This window comes from Temnothorax curvispinosus, unplaced genomic scaffold (assembly GCF_003070985.1).
Source record: "Temnothorax curvispinosus isolate PA1 unplaced genomic scaffold, ASM307098v1 QBEX01016430.1, whole genome shotgun sequence".
In the NCBI taxonomy this organism is placed as follows: domain Eukaryota; kingdom Metazoa; phylum Arthropoda; class Insecta; order Hymenoptera; family Formicidae; genus Temnothorax; species Temnothorax curvispinosus.
In genome coordinates this window covers 605,202-620,408 of record NW_020226210.1, presented here as the reverse complement: position 1 = coordinate 620,408, position 15,207 = coordinate 605,202, and the positions used below count along the sequence as shown (strand labels likewise).

General features: G+C 38.2%; 2 protein-coding genes across 3 annotated transcripts; both read left to right on the top strand.

Annotated features, from left to right (window-relative positions):
• The first annotated feature begins 1,637 nt into the window (after positions 1-1,637).
• On the top strand, positions 1,638-9,197 carry LOC112466634 (centrosomal protein of 152 kDa-like). 2 transcript variants are annotated; one of them, XM_025034833.1, is made up of 12 exons: positions 1,638-2,263; positions 2,977-3,847; positions 4,263-4,351; positions 4,426-4,626; positions 4,706-4,741; positions 5,002-5,241; positions 5,346-5,518; positions 5,622-6,083; positions 6,198-6,520; positions 6,618-6,721; positions 6,857-8,170; positions 8,240-9,197. In XM_025034833.1, the coding sequence occupies exons 1-12, from the start codon at positions 2,144-2,146 to the stop codon at positions 8,426-8,428; spliced, it is 4,122 nt and encodes a 1,373-aa protein (XP_024890601.1). In that variant the 5' UTR covers positions 1,638-2,143; the 3' UTR covers positions 8,429-9,197. The 2 variants fall into 2 exon arrangements, with proteins under 2 accessions (XP_024890601.1, XP_024890602.1); XM_025034834.1 differs by lacking the exon at positions 4,706-4,741 and having other exon boundaries at positions 1,639-2,263.
• Positions 9,198-10,445: 1,248 nt separating this feature from the next.
• On the top strand, positions 10,446-14,873 carry LOC112466653 (lysosomal Pro-X carboxypeptidase). The gene is made up of 7 exons (XM_025034877.1): positions 10,446-10,758; positions 11,599-11,739; positions 12,677-12,957; positions 13,438-13,595; positions 13,658-13,830; positions 13,963-14,312; positions 14,545-14,873. Exons 1-7 carry the CDS (start codon positions 10,576-10,578, stop codon positions 14,735-14,737), a joined length of 1,479 nt encoding a protein of 492 aa, XP_024890645.1. The 5' UTR covers positions 10,446-10,575; the 3' UTR covers positions 14,738-14,873.
• Positions 14,874-15,207: the final 334 nt, after the last annotated feature.

Below are 15,207 nucleotides of genomic sequence, written 5' to 3'. Positions count from 1 at the left end.
GTCCACACTCACGCACCGGAACAAAACCGGAGCTCCGGAGAGTGTCCGTTAGGCCAGTCAAATTAGACAAAAAAAAAGGCTTTTGCTCTTAATTAAGTGATGCGAACTTTTTAATTCCTTTTTAGGCGTGTTGGGGGTGTTTAGAAAAGCTTATTTCTGAGTTGTCGTATCATTTGACCCAGTGCTTTTTGAGGGGCAGGAGGGAGAACCTAAATTTTTTCGGTTTTTTGCATTTATCTCGTTTCGATTAATAGATAGCACTTTTTCGCTCGAGAAAAAGTTGTAGGGCTTGAAAAAACGAAGAAAATGAGCGGTGACTCGTTCCGATTCGTCAAAAATTGAGCCCAGGGGAGCCTCCGGAAGTCGCGCGTGTCGAGCCGAGCGTTCGGAACTCGGCGCGTTTTTCGCTTCTGTCTCTTTTCTGATAAATGCAATCGAAAAATGGCTACTATAAAACTTGTAGAGGATAAAAATACCTACCATTAGCCGCACATTACATCGAAATTCATTGAAAATTGCATACAGTAGAGAGCCCGAAAGTCATGTGATCGGCACGAAATAGTCATTTTAATTTAAGAAAGTGTTCAGTTACATTAATTATTGCGCACTTAAATGTTTAATTGTAAATAAATATATTCATAATGTAGTAATAACATTGCATTTATCAGAAAAGAGACAGAAGCGAAAAACGCGCCGAGTTCCGAACGCTCGGCTCGACACGCGCGACTTCCGGAGGCTCCCCTGGGCTCAATTTTTAACGAATCGGAACGAGTCACCGCTAATTTTCTTTGTTTTTTCAAGCCCTACAACTTTCTCAGGAGCGAAAAAGTGCTATCTATTAATCGAAACGAGATAAATGCAAAAAACCGCAAAAATTTAGGTTCTCCCTCCCCCCCTCAAAAAGCACTGGGTCAAATGATACGACAACTCAGAAATAAGCTTTTCTAAACATCCCCAACACGCCTAAAAAGGAATAAAAAAGTTCGCATCACTTGAGACCTCAATGTCTAATTTGACTGGCCTACGTACTGTCCGTGGATATTGGATATCGTGCTAGATAGGGGGCCGTGAGGGGGTCTTGTGGCGGCCGCATGTGCCCTACCAAACACCACACTAATTAACCGCGCGCAGGCAAAAACGCGCTTTCTCGCTCAGTTTTCCATTTTATAAAGTGGAAATAAAAATTCTTGATCCGATACTGAAGTAGTCTGATAGCCAATTCTTGATCGAAATTATAATTCGGTGAAATATTATATTTCGATGATGAAAAATCTATTAGCCTATAATGTATAATTATTTATAATAATAGAGTTTCATTATTTTATGAAATTTGTCAAACAGAATAAATTCTTGATAACAATTAAATCAAAATTGTTGCTGCATATTGCCTGCAATGGAAGAGGTAATATAAGATTCGAAAACATCTGAAGATTATATTTTTATTAAAGAGTCAAAGTATACATAAATATTTAATTAAAAATACTAATAAGCTATAACTCTATCCTCTCTAGTTATTTCAAGAAGGACGTTCGAAACTGGAGGCGCTAAATGGGCGGTCGCGCTCTAGTGATAGCTGGTGATAACTGTCAAGCGGCGGAGTCGAGCCAATCGGAGTCGAGCGACGGTCCGCGGGAGCCCATTTCCGCGTACGGGCAATATACGGGCCTCCCGTACGTACGTACTACGATATACCGCTTGATACCGCTCGCGCGCGAGACCGACTCTCCGCGGATTGTTTACAAGCGCGCGCGCTCCGAGGATTCTCGCGTATGTGCGTGGTATATACGGCGGCGTGGGGTGCGAGTAATCGCGCGCAGCAGCGTCCGCGTCCGCAGCAGCAACACAGCCGCGGCATTCCGCAATCACGCCCGTGGATTCCCCGCGAGGGATGTGCGCGTTGCGACGCGTACCCTCCAGTAACCCCCGTCGTCGCGACGCGATAGCGGGGCCCGCCGCCACCGTCACCGCCCGCGCCCGCGCCGCCGCGACGTAATATACCGTGTGTACGCACCGTGACCCACTTGTTGCGTCTAGGTTATGTTATGGCGTTATAAACAAAAATATGCTGCGCAAAATAGACGCGTCCGTGAGAGCCGTGAGTCCGTCGTGAGAGCCCGGCCACGAGCGAGAGCTAGCCCGGGGCATGGAGGCGGGCCCGGGGCTGAGCCTGTTCCAGGGCTCGGAGAGCATACAGCTGAACACGGTGGCGCAGAGACTCGAGGAGGACGAGGAGCAGGAGGACAAGAGGCGACTCAACGAGGAGGTAACGCCGCACGTTTTTCCCCGCGTGGAGATGAGCCTGTCGGCCTGGAAAGATATACTCGCGCGGAAATCCTTGCCTGCGGATATCTCGCACGAGGATGTCTGTATCGTTGCGTTGCATAGCGCGGAGAAGGTGGAAATCGATGAGCAAGGCCCACTAGTAGTAGTATTTTGGCGCGGAGAAATTTTTCGAGATATACTTACCGCTATCCTCTGTGCTAGGAGAACAATCTGAACATTGTATGGGACTCCCTGTATAGAGGATTCTTCCTCCGTTGAACAGTTTTATTATTGATGGAAGAGAGCGGATGAAAGTTTGCAATGATACCGCATGATTTTATCACCAGAAAAATTGATATATCATGATATATTAACGTATATGATACACTGACATTATGATATATTGATAGATTAAGATACATTGACATATGGCACATATTGTCCTACATGATAGGAGAAATTATGTATAAAATTGCATGCAATCTTAAGCTGTGATCGGACTATGGATTGGGATTGAGATCGGATTGAAATTTAATCAATCAGAATAAAGAAAACTAACTTTAAGTCTAGTGAACTTTGCTCTAATTGGTCAAATTTCAATCCAATCTCAATCCCAATCCGTCTGATCAAGGCTTTAGAAGATTTTTACTCTTTGCAATAAAAGGTAAAGGAGCATAAACAAAAAGGAATTTAATGTATTTGTTATTCTTTTAGATTCGGGACCGCCTGAACAAGGAGTTTGACGATTTGGAAAATGACGACGACGTCAGCTCCATCAACAGCAGTCATTATCAGAATGACAACACCAGAGACACGATTGACCATACCGATACGACGGTCAACTCTGGCCTGGACTCGGTTACGCCTGCCAAAGGTCAGGTGCATCTGCAAAAGGAATTTGGTGTTTACGATCGCGTGGATAATCTGAACAGTTACGATCGCGATGTGATAACGAATCATAGATCCGACTCCGAGACCGGCGGTGGGACCACGCAGTCCGACCTCGATTTGTACAGGCAAACGGGGACGCCGTACGGTAACAACAGATTCAACGACAGCAACAACACCGTGTTGAATACGCCGTACGAATTAGCGAAACCGCCAACCGGATATCCCCGCAAGATGGTGCACCCGCAGGCGGCCGAGGAGTGTACGTTCGGTGAGAGTTATCCTCACAACTACGAGACCCCATCCAATCATTACAATACTCACGTACCCAGGAAATACTCCAATAACGGTATTAACGACGCGTATGAACATAATGTACAAAGTAAGCAGATTCATGAGTTTGGCGGAGGCGACAACGCTACCTCGGATCACATGAATCATTGCTATAAGACTAGTCCGAATGGCAGGCCAATAGACGACGACACGGCATACAAAACGGCGGAGTATGATAGCAAGGAGCAATTGGAAATAATGTATATGGTCAGAATGAGGGAGATCAACCGCTTGACGGAAGAGCTGCAGCAGTTGCAGCTGGAAAAGGAGGACGAGAAGAGTCAGATGAGCAGGCAATTGATGCTGTTACAGGCAGAAGTCGATAGAACTAACATATCGAGGAATCAAGCGCAAGAGGCATTGGGTAAGGAAAAGATCGTCAAGTCATTTAAAACTTTCAAGAAAATACTGAAATTAATTAGCATTATTGACGATATTATCAAACAGTCTTCGTCAAAGTAATATTAATTTAACATTTTGTACGCTTAGCAATATAATATCACGTTGATATTATGATTCACATTGATATTATTATGAATCACATTGATATTATGAATGTGGATTCCCGAAATAAATTATCGTTCCTTTATACTTTTCTACTCATATCCTTCAACTCTCTAATCATCCGCTTATAAAACTGAGGCATATATGGGATGAGATTCGGGATCGAACCCAGAATCCACTGATTACAAGCTGACTGCTTTCACACAGAACCATATGTCATCCCAACGGGGTGATGTTTATTTTGTCAATTTATTTTGAGTCTTTAATTTTTTTAGTCGATGCCAAGGCCGAGATAGTTGATCTGCAAAATCAAATGAAATCTCTGGAAGAGAGGAATGCGGTGTTGGAAAAGACAAATCACAAAGTAAAATACATATTTATATATTCTATTCTTATTGATATTAAATCCACCAATGTTAAAAAAAATTGTTTTTATAGATAACGGAAGAACTAAATATCGCAAGGGGCTCTGTCATGGATTTGCAACAAAAGATTGCTGTACTGGAAAGAGTACAGGTATTGCAAACGAATGACAAGATACACGAGAAGTTTTTGAAGCAGGCGCAGGAAAAGCACGCGGTAGAGATGAAAAATATGCAGAGGCAGATAGACGTTCTTACGGAAAAATTGAACGATAAGGTATTATCAAATTCTTTGCTTGTAAATTATAGATACACATTTCACATACGTATCCTCCCTATAATCATATTTGCCATAGCTGCTCAATAAGGATATTGGCAACAATAATGTTTGGGCAAGTCTCTGTTGATTATTTTTGTAATTACATAATTGCAAAAAAAAAAATTATTTTTGATCTTTTTTTATAACTTACATTTCGACACAGTTTTTTATATGCACAGATTTGGTAAATTTTTAGAGCCGTTTAGACGTTTAATTTTTTTTTAATTATAATAAACTTTCATTTTTCTTTTTTATTGTTTTGTACACTTTTGCAAGTATAATTCATAGATTTAATTTTGTTTTATTTAATTTATATTATTTAATTCTTAATAGGAAGCATCATGTGTCGCGCTTCAACATAAATTGGATGATGCACGAAGAGAACATGAAGCTCTTATGGTAGAGAAGGGTGACACCATGAATCGATTGGCGCAAGCGTTGCAAGACAGTCAAACTCAATGTGGCGATCTCATGGCCACCAGTAACGTTCAGCAGGTGATGCAGTTGCAAGCGCAAGTGAAAATGTTGACTCAAGAAAAGAAAGAACTGCATAAAACCTTACAAGAGTTGCAGGTAATTTACAAAATTCTACGCCAATCTTTTTGGAATATAGATTACGTTAATTATGAGAAATTGATTTTTTCGATGAAATTTTATATTACATTATTTATTTGTAGAATAAACTGGAGCAAGTTAAAAGTGACGTAGCGCAATACGATTCGTTATTGGCTACTACTCTGGAGGATGAATCCGACTCGATTAGACAGATGAAATTAGGTGAACTTTATAATAAGTCAAAAACGATACCTGTTGATGACGTTACAAATAAGTTGAGAAATGAATTACATAGGTAAATGTCATTTAAATATATTTCTCGGTTAAATCTTCATTTCCTAATTAAATATGATGTTATCTTGTCGTTAATTTTTCAATGCACTACTATTTTTGTTTAGATGTTTGGCTGGTCAAGCTGTAAAGAGAAAAGAAATAACCCGTTTGGAGAATACTCTATCACAAAAAGAAAAGGACTTAAACAAAGCTTTGACATTAGCTGACACATGCCGCCAGGAAGCGGCACGGTATGCCAAACGAATTAACGAATTGGAGCAAGAATTGAAATCTGTATTAACAGACGAGGCCATGAAAGCAAATGCTAAAATACAGAAACTCTCGGATCACTTGAATGACGTGAGGAAGCAGTGTGAGTTGTTACGCGATGAGAAGATTAATTTGGAACAGAAATTAGAGGAGGCTGTAGCTGTTAATCAGGAGGAACTTAGAAAGATGCATCAGGAGACTATGGAGCAACAAGAAAAGGAAGCTATCGATGAGTATAATAAAGAGTACCTGGAGATACATGCTAAAGCCGTGGAGAGAGTGAAGCAAGAAGCACAGATGGAAATAGTACAACTATCGTAAGTATTATTTTTGTAATAGCTTTCAATCATTATTTATATAATTTGATAAAAATGTTATTGATAAGTATTGTTGATAATGTACATGTGTACAAATGGAATTTCTATTTCTAGTGTACAACTAGAGCAAACGCAAAAAGAGTTAAACCGTGTAAAAGAATTGTACATAGATGTATGCGGAACGAAAGAACAATTAATAAACGAGCATAAAAATGAAATTCAAACGCTGAAAAATAAATACGCTGCAATGGAATTGCATCAGAAAGACGTAGAGAAGTTGGAAAGCGAATTACAAACACAGGTTAAACTGTGTGATAGGTTGACTAAGGAATGCGAGGATTTCAAAAGTAAAATAATCGAATTGGAAAAAGATCTGGTGCACGAAAGAAGAAAAAAGGAAGATCATGTAAAAAAAATACATTTAGAAATAGAAAGAGGTAGGTATAAAGTGGGAGGCGAAATATCTTGTATGGAAAGCTTCAATAAATGTTGCAAAGAAAGTTTGTTTTAAATTAATCAATATTTTATTTCAAGCGAAAGAAGAAGCGTTACACGAACTAAGAAATGCGCACCCGAATCAAGAAATAAGTTTTCTTCTGCCGGATCATTGTTCTGAACATTTAGAAAAAATTAATCAGGTATGAAATAAATCTTTACAAGCTTTTCAAAACTTTGAAATTGTACGAAAAGTTGTTATATTTGAGATTCAATTATATTATATTGAAATATCTAATCTTTATGCTTCTGAATAATATTAATCCGTTTTATTATAGTTGGAGGAAGATTGCAAACGCTTGGAAGAGAAACTTCAAATCGCTGTGCAAGAACAGAAAAAATTATCTGATTATCAAACCGAGTTGAATGATGCTAAATTGAAAATAGCACAAATGGAGATCACGCAGGAAACGTGGAAGAAGAAATACGAGAAAATTGCCAGTGAGAGAAAGGATCTTCTCGCAAAAGTTTCTAAATTAGATTTGGAAATATTAAATTTGAAACGTACCGCGAAGCTGGAAGACTCGGATGACGTAAAGTTAAAAATTGCTCGGTTTCAAGCGGAGAACGAGACATTGAAAAATCAATGCGATAGTCTGCTCAGTGAGAGAAACACTTGTAAAAAGAAGATCTCTGAACTAGAAACAGAACTTTTTGACATGAGAAAGAAAGTTGGTAGCTTCGAGGGAAAATTACGGAAAAGCGGTGAAAATACATTAAATTCGAAGAGTGAGTTAGAGAAGGAACTTTCGCGTTACAAAGATATAGTCGCACAATTATCCAGGCTAAATAACTCGAAAGAGGGAGGACGTGCGAACGAATCAGCGGCGCTGGAACAGAGGATACAACAGCTCGAGCAGGATCTACGAAGCAAAGACGAAGAACTGGGCAGACTGTTAAAAGATTTCGAGAGGATAAAAGACGAGAGAGATCAGCTGGTGATGAAATTGCGAAATCAAGCCAAGCAATTCGAGCAATATGTCAAGAGCCAGAATAAAATGTCTATGGAATTGAATCTGTCTCCTCGTAGTACGAGCGATAGTACGGACTTTCAGAAAATGAGAGAGATCATGGCGAAAGAAGTGCGGGAAGAGATGGAGCAGGGAGTAGCGAAGGAGCTCAGAGGGATCGGAGAGCAGAATAGAAAGGAGCTGGAAGAGTTGGAGGGAAAGTATAAAACTACTATATTAGAATTGCAAAAACAGTGCAGCGAGAAGGATCGGCAGATGGAAACTCTGCAGAATAGGATACTGGCTGAGAAGATGGAGGTCACTCAAATCATAGGAAGTAAGCTAAAGATGTACAACCAAGAGCTGCAAGAGCGAAGGCTGCACATCGAGAAACTGAAGGAGGATTTGAAGATGAAGGAGAATCAAGTTGAGGAGGACAGAAACTACATGACCGAGATAATGACCAAATGGATCGCTGAACTAAAAGAGAGTCAAGCTAAGGAGAAAGAGAAAGACGAGGAGATACAGAAGCTGAAATCTACCGAGAAAAAATTGAGCAGTGAGCTCAAGAGGTTGCTGGACAAACAGAAGCATGTGAGGAGCAAATATCAAAAAGCGAAACAGACCGCGGACAATTACAAGGTGTGTATACGAGAATCAGCATTTATTGATTATTTTTCTATATAGGCGTATGACGTGTTCGAATTTTAGAGATATGCGGAGGAGAATCGGGAGTTTCTGTCGCGCGAATGTAAACGTATTGAGGAAGGATACAAAAAGGCCATCAAAGAAGCACAACAAAACTTTCGGACGCACGACGAGCAGTACGCCACGAAAGCCAAGAAACTTGAGCATCAGCATGCAGAAAAAATGAAACAAATGACTGAAGTACAAAGATAAATGTTGAAGTACGTACTAAGTATTCTTTAAATATATATGCAATAGCTTTCCTCCGGCTAAGATAAAACGGTAGTTACAGAGGCTAGATACCTTCTTCGTCTTTAATTTAAAGCACATTATTGTACAACGGTTTATTAGTGAAGTTTTATGTTAGGGACCAATATACGTGTAAGTAAATACAACAATATCGGTAAAATTATTACCGCGTTTGCTTGCCAATCTCGAGTCTCGACAAAGCGGCGGACGCTAATGTAGCTCTAAAGCTATAAACATCTGAAGTACAATCTAATTAACCATAATATAATGATATGCATAGTATTAGTCGGTAGGAAGAAATCGTTTTTATATTAACCAGTATCGTGTACAATAGTGTCTCTATTCTGGAAAATCATCGGGACCGAACTATCTCTTTATTCTTTCTTTCTCATTCTAAATCACGCGATCATGCAACAAATATGTAGAGAAAGAGCGGCACAAGAGAATTCTAGTTTACACAAGGACGACTGTTCCAGAATAGAGAGAGACCCGCGATAAAAGGGAACAGAATAGAGATGTTTTATTGTATCACTATTTTATAAATCGTCTGCGAGGCGAAACGGTTACACGTCGCGAACAAGGAAAAGCTTTAGTCACATGTTTCCGCTGAGCATTATTATGACATAATATGCAAGACTGGATCTCTCTGTCGGATCTTTCCCTCTTTTTTCCTCTTACGAAAGTAAGCGCGATAAAGAGAGAAAATCAAAACCATAGACTTTAAGAAAAACAATTTTCATCCTCCCTTTGTCTTTCTCTCTCTCTCTCTTTCTTTCTCTCCCGCGTAGCGAATTGAAAATTATCTCGTTGCTCTATCAACGTTTATTCTCGAGCATAATGGCTTCTGTTTATATTTCGTGCCTACGGCGCGCTAGAAGAAGCAGGAATGATATCGAAATTGTACAAAATATAACTTTTATAAACTTGTTTTGTATATGACATGTCTTGTAATTAGACGAAGTACGGATTGTATTAAATTTTGTAGCGCGTTAGATAGCGGACTGAGTAACAAAATCTACGTTATCTCCTTAATCTTAAATGATTTAAAAATTACATTTAAGTAACAATTAGATCTGAAGCGTAAGTTCGTATCTTTTTTCCCCCGAAAATTTGATGAGAAATTTATTCGCCATCGAACGAACAAATTCGATGGCGAAGCCAAAAATTCGATCAACTTTCCCCCTTCTCTCCTCGTTTCTCTCTTTCTTTCTCTCTATCTCTCGATTTACTATTTTTATATTACTATAATATTTTATTACGCAATTGTGTGCAATCTCAGTGAATGGCCAATTACGTATCGGCTTGTAAGAATCGCGGAGTATAATATAAATCAAATCCCTGTGTATATCTCTCGTAGTGAAGATCTTGGTAAGATTATTGACCGGCATCGATGCGTCGCATGTCGTAAAATAAGTAAACATTAGTTCAACAGTGTCGCCACTGGATGTAGAGAAGTATTATTAATATTAATTAGTTATTGTATTTTTGTATGTAGAGTGAATTAATTTATTTTTTGTAATAAAGAATTTATGTCGCTGTCGAAGTGTATTGTCGTTGCGTTACTTTATTCCGACAATTTCTCTTTTACGTGTGAAAAAAAATTCTTAACGTTAACGTTAAAACTGAAAAATTTATACATATAAAAGAGAAATTTTACAATATACAAAAATTATTTATTAATTATAAATAATTATATATAATAATAATTTACATGTATAATTAATTATAAATTATATTATAAATAAATTTATGTTTGTAAATTTTTTATATATATAAAAGAAGATTGTATATAATTAAAAGGATACATATGTAATCTTATTTTACGTTTCAACGTTACAAATCCATTTTACGAAGATATATATATGTATGTTCGTAAAACGACGCAACGCGACAAAGCAGATACTGCCGGAGCCGATCCGTTCCTTCCGCGACACCCCGTATACGCCGAGTTGCGCAGGACCGCAGGTCGCGGAGACAGAAGCCGGATGGAGTGGAGCCGGACGAAGCGGGACGGAGCGGAGCCGGAGCACGGAGCATTCTGCCGAGAGTCGAGAACACTGTTCAGTTCGAACGCGTTCCAGTGAGAACGCGGACCTCCACGTGATTGCATTATGTGCCTACGGACGTTGCTGCTGCTCTGTGCCGTGGTCGCGCTGTGCCGGTCGACGGTCCAGCTGACAACACCTCGAAGTCCTCCAAGTGAATCCACGGCGAGCCAGGCCGTCAATCATGACGCGCCGTCGTCACCGCGAAACACCCGATATAAATACGAGATCAAGACGCTCGACGTGCGCGTGAGTTGTCGCTAATTTTTTCTACCATTTGAAAAAAAAAATGATTAATTGTACCTAAATTATACCCCACTTGCGAGATAATTATTGTTATAATTTCTGTTAATTATAAATCACACTGATAATTAATTGTATACTAAAACACGCGGTGACTCACGCTGAACTTTCCATTCACGCCGTTTAATATTTTCAATGTAAACATACACCATTACAAAATATTTCGTAATATATCATTGATCGATTCATTATACATATATGCAATTAAATTAATGTATAGCATAGAGATTGACATTGTAGTGTAGTGCATACGGCCTGAATGTACAAAAACGGCGTGGAACGTGTTCACTAATAATTATTAGACATTGGATTTTTTATGTAGAAATTTATTATTGGAAAAGCAATTAATACCTAAGAAATTTAGATTATTCATAATATCCAACATATTTATCCTGCAACATATACCAATATGTTTTCTATTAGATTTTATATTTTTTAAATGTCATATTTCTATATGACAAGCTGAAAACACGCAAAAATATATAAATACGCACAAAATATGCAAACATGTACAAAATATACAAATATGCACAAATATGCGCAATATGCATAATTAAATAAATATGCATTTTTAGAATGCTTTTTCGATAAGACAGAATTATATTTTGATCTTACTTCCCAATCTGCTTTCTATTAAGAAAATATACAGTTTTACATAAAAATCCGATGTCTAGTTATTACTAATTTCTGTTAAATGCAAAGCTGATAATTATCAAAAGTAGCTGTTAACGTCAATGAACGTAAAATTCAATTGCTGTTGGTAATTTTACGATACGTTTTTTCAAGGTGGATCACTTCAGTTTCGCCGTACAGGACACTTTCAAATTGAGATATCTCATAAACGACACTTGGCGAAAAACGGAGAACCCCCCTATATTCTTCTACACCGGGAACGAAGGCAGTATCGAAGTTTTCGCAGAGAATACGGTAAGAGCGGTCAGCTGTTTATGGGCACGATTATTGATATGCGATATCGCGTTATCGGCTTAATTAACTGCACATTTGACTTAACTAACCCGCGGAAGTAGGATGTTTTTATCGTAATGCGATATCGCGTTAATAAACACATTTCTAAGATTATCGATTATGCTGTAATACATAAATGTGTTTTTTAATTGTAGAAAAAACTTTTGTTTAATATTACTTTAATATTTCTTTTTTTTTTTACAAAGAAATTGTAAATAAAATGTAGAATAGTTAGTATCGTTGATAATAAAATACTAAAATAAAGTTAATAATGTAAGGGGATTAAGCCACTCGTTAAATGAGACACTTTATAATAGTCAGGATTTATTATAAACTGATACAGAATCCGTAAAATCGAGAGCGACTGTCTCTTACGGCGATCGTTGCAGGACTGAGTTGTAGGACCTGTTCACCCGTTGCCGGACCGCGTTGCTTCTTTAACAAAAAAACTCTAACAAAAGATTAATCCTCTTGTCGCGAAGCAAGCACGAAAATATTCCGCGACTGAAGGTCGATTTGTTGCTATGCCGCATTATACTACTACATTATACATTATATTATAATATACTTGATAATGCGTAGAATAGAGATTGCAGAAGACTATATATAATATTTAACAAATAAGATTTGTTCCTGTTTTCTTCTTCGATACATCAATTGAAAATAAATTCATCATGATTTAATTCTAATTGATTAAATTATGATTATCAATCGAGATAAATGATCCATATCTTTCGTCTTATTAAATAAATCTCAAAATTAAAGTTAATATATTAAATTAGCGATGAGAAAGTTGCAAATTGTAAATCGACCGAATATTTAATAAATATCAGTTTTTAGCCTTGTGTGCGTTGCCCCATTTCGATTCTTTAAGAACGAGCTTGATATATTCCGGTAGGGCTTCCTATGGGAAATTGCACCGCAATTCGGCGCGTTGGTAGTATTCGCCGAACACCGTTACTATGGCGAATCGCTGCCCTATGGGAACCGGTCCTTCGCGGATCCGCAGCATCTTGGCTATCTGACGTCCCAGCAAGCTCTAGCCGATTACGTGGAGCTTATCGGGCATCTGAAGTCGCAACAAGGATATAAGCGCAGCCCAGTCATAGCTTTCGGTGGCTCGTACGGTGGTATGCTCAGCGCTTGGATGCGCATGAAGTATCCTCACGTTGTTCAGGGGTATGTTTTATCGCAGGACGATAACGGTATCTTTTGTATGACTAAGAGCACTGATAAAGGAAGATATATATATACCTATCTTAATATTAAATATATCTGAATATGTATTTATTCTATATTTAAAGATCGGTGCTGTGTCAGTGTAGATTATATTTCATAGCTCGATTTTGCTTACCTTCTTAGAATAAAATACTGCGATGTAATAAATCCATAGAAAAGAGTGCGAAAGATTTAAAATAAGAGAATTATCTTGATATTCTAGAGAACTACATATTTTGATATTCAAAACTCTATGTGTGTATAATAATGATAATATATGTATAACATGAGGCAAGATATATACAAAGTAATATCCTTTGTCAGCAATAGTGCGCATTTGTTTGAACGGCAACTTATCGGGTTAAACATATAATATTACATATATAATATTACACATATATTACATATATAATATTAAACAATATTATTGATGCATTGCAGCGCGATTGCGGCCTCTGCACCGGTTCTGCAGTTTACGGGCATTGTGGAATGCGAGGCGTTCTCTCGGATAGCAACCTCGGACTATCGCGCCGTGAATCCAACGTGCCCAAAGCTTATCCGGAGGGCGTGGAGTACGATTAGCAATGTGACTTCAAATGGTAACGAAACAGTACTCCAATAATCCGTCAATTCTCTTATTTTTGCCCTTCTTATGTTTTAGACGAAGGCAAAAAGTGGTTGTCAGACAATTGGAAACTGTGCGAGCCGCTGAAAACTGCGGAGCATGTCAAGACGCTGAAAGATTTCTTGCACGAGGTCTACATAAACCTGGCCATGGTCAATTATCCGTACGAGGCTGACTTCTTGGCGCCGCTACCGGGTAATCCAATTAACGTGAGCATTTTGAATTTTATAATCGTAAACTTTCCTTCACCTATAGATTCACCCATAGAATAATTATATATTTCAATCAAGATCAATTTGAAGATTCCAAAATTGATAATTTACATATTTATTATCGCTCAGGTTTTCTGTCAACATCTGACAAATGCATCGTTGACGGGAAAACCGCTGTTATCGGCACTTTACCGAGCTATCAGTGTATATACAAATTATACCGGTAAAACGAGCTGTATTTCCATGAATGCGGCACCGGGTTTGGACGCCGATCAAGGATGGGATTATCAGACGTGCACGGAAATGGTGTTGCCAATATGTACCGATGGCATCAACGATATGTTCGAGCCGGCGGAGTGGAACATTGGAGATTATAATAATACCTGTTTCAAAAGATATTCTGTATCATCACAACCTTATCTAGTTTGTGAGCAATACGGCTGCGGGAATTTTACCAGCGCAAGTAACATTGTTTTTAGGTATATGAAAAAAACGATATCTATAAGCAAATATCTGATCTTCTCGCATCTTTTGTACGTGAGCCTGTTTCCAATTTTATTTTCCATATTTTGTTCCTATTTTATATTTTTAATTTTATATCTTTTCTAGTAATATGAATCTTTTTACACTTCTACTTTGATTACTTTATTTTAATTTTGCTTCTACATTGCTTGTTCGCCAATAAACTCAATTCTTCCTTTTATTTTGCAGCAACGGATTGCTGGATCCATGGACGAGCGGAGGTGTGCTGCGCAATTTATCCGAGTCGGTAATTTCGATGTTGATGCCAGATGCCGCTCATCATCTCGACTTACGAGCGACTAACAGTAAAGATCCGTACAGCGTTCTGTTGACGCGTAAGTTCCATCGGCACTCAATTACCAAGTGGATCGAAGAATATTGATTAGGAAACTTTTAAAATTCGGTGCAATGAAAGAAGTTCGCGAGATTATCGAATTAACTCGCCTGTACCCCTATTCTGTAACTCTTAACGACAGTGTCGGTATCGTTATGTTTTGTCGTTGCACAAGTATACTATGGAAAAAAAGCTGCGCAACTATCGTTATGAGCATATAACGACGCATAACGAGTTACAGAATCGCACTACTTGCTGGTTGAAATTTATTCTCTTTGTATCAATTGTTTTTTTTTTTTAGTATTTGTCGCAATAAATTTTCTACAGAGAAATTTAAATAGGATGCTTATATACATTTATAGCGTTTTTCATTGGCTGAGCTGGTGCGCATTCAGTGCACATTAAAGCCGTCGTATACAAACCAACGTAAAGTGTATGTTTAATATAAACGGGTTAAATCATGAAATTCTCAATATTCTTTATTGCACTATTTGGTAAAATATGTACTGGGTATTTTA

Coding starts and splice junctions, on each gene's coding strand:
- LOC112466634 (XM_025034833.1), top strand. CDS start 2,144: ATGGAGGCGGGCCCGGGGCTGAGCCTGTTCCAGGGCTCGGAGAGCATA. Junction 5,519..5,621: donor TTGAGAAATGAATTACATAG/GTAAATGTCATT, acceptor ATTTTTGTTTAG/ATGTTTGGCTGGTCAAGCTG. Junction 8,171..8,239: donor AGACCGCGGACAATTACAAG/GTGTGTATACGA, acceptor TTCGAATTTTAG/AGATATGCGGAGGAGAATCG.
- LOC112466653 (XM_025034877.1), top strand. CDS start 10,576: ATGTGCCTACGGACGTTGCTGCTGCTCTGTGCCGTGGTCGCGCTGTGC. Junction 13,831..13,962: donor TACCGGGTAATCCAATTAAC/GTGAGCATTTTG, acceptor ATTATCGCTCAG/GTTTTCTGTCAACATCTGAC. Junction 14,313..14,544: donor GCAAGTAACATTGTTTTTAG/GTATATGAAAAA, acceptor TTTATTTTGCAG/CAACGGATTGCTGGATCCAT.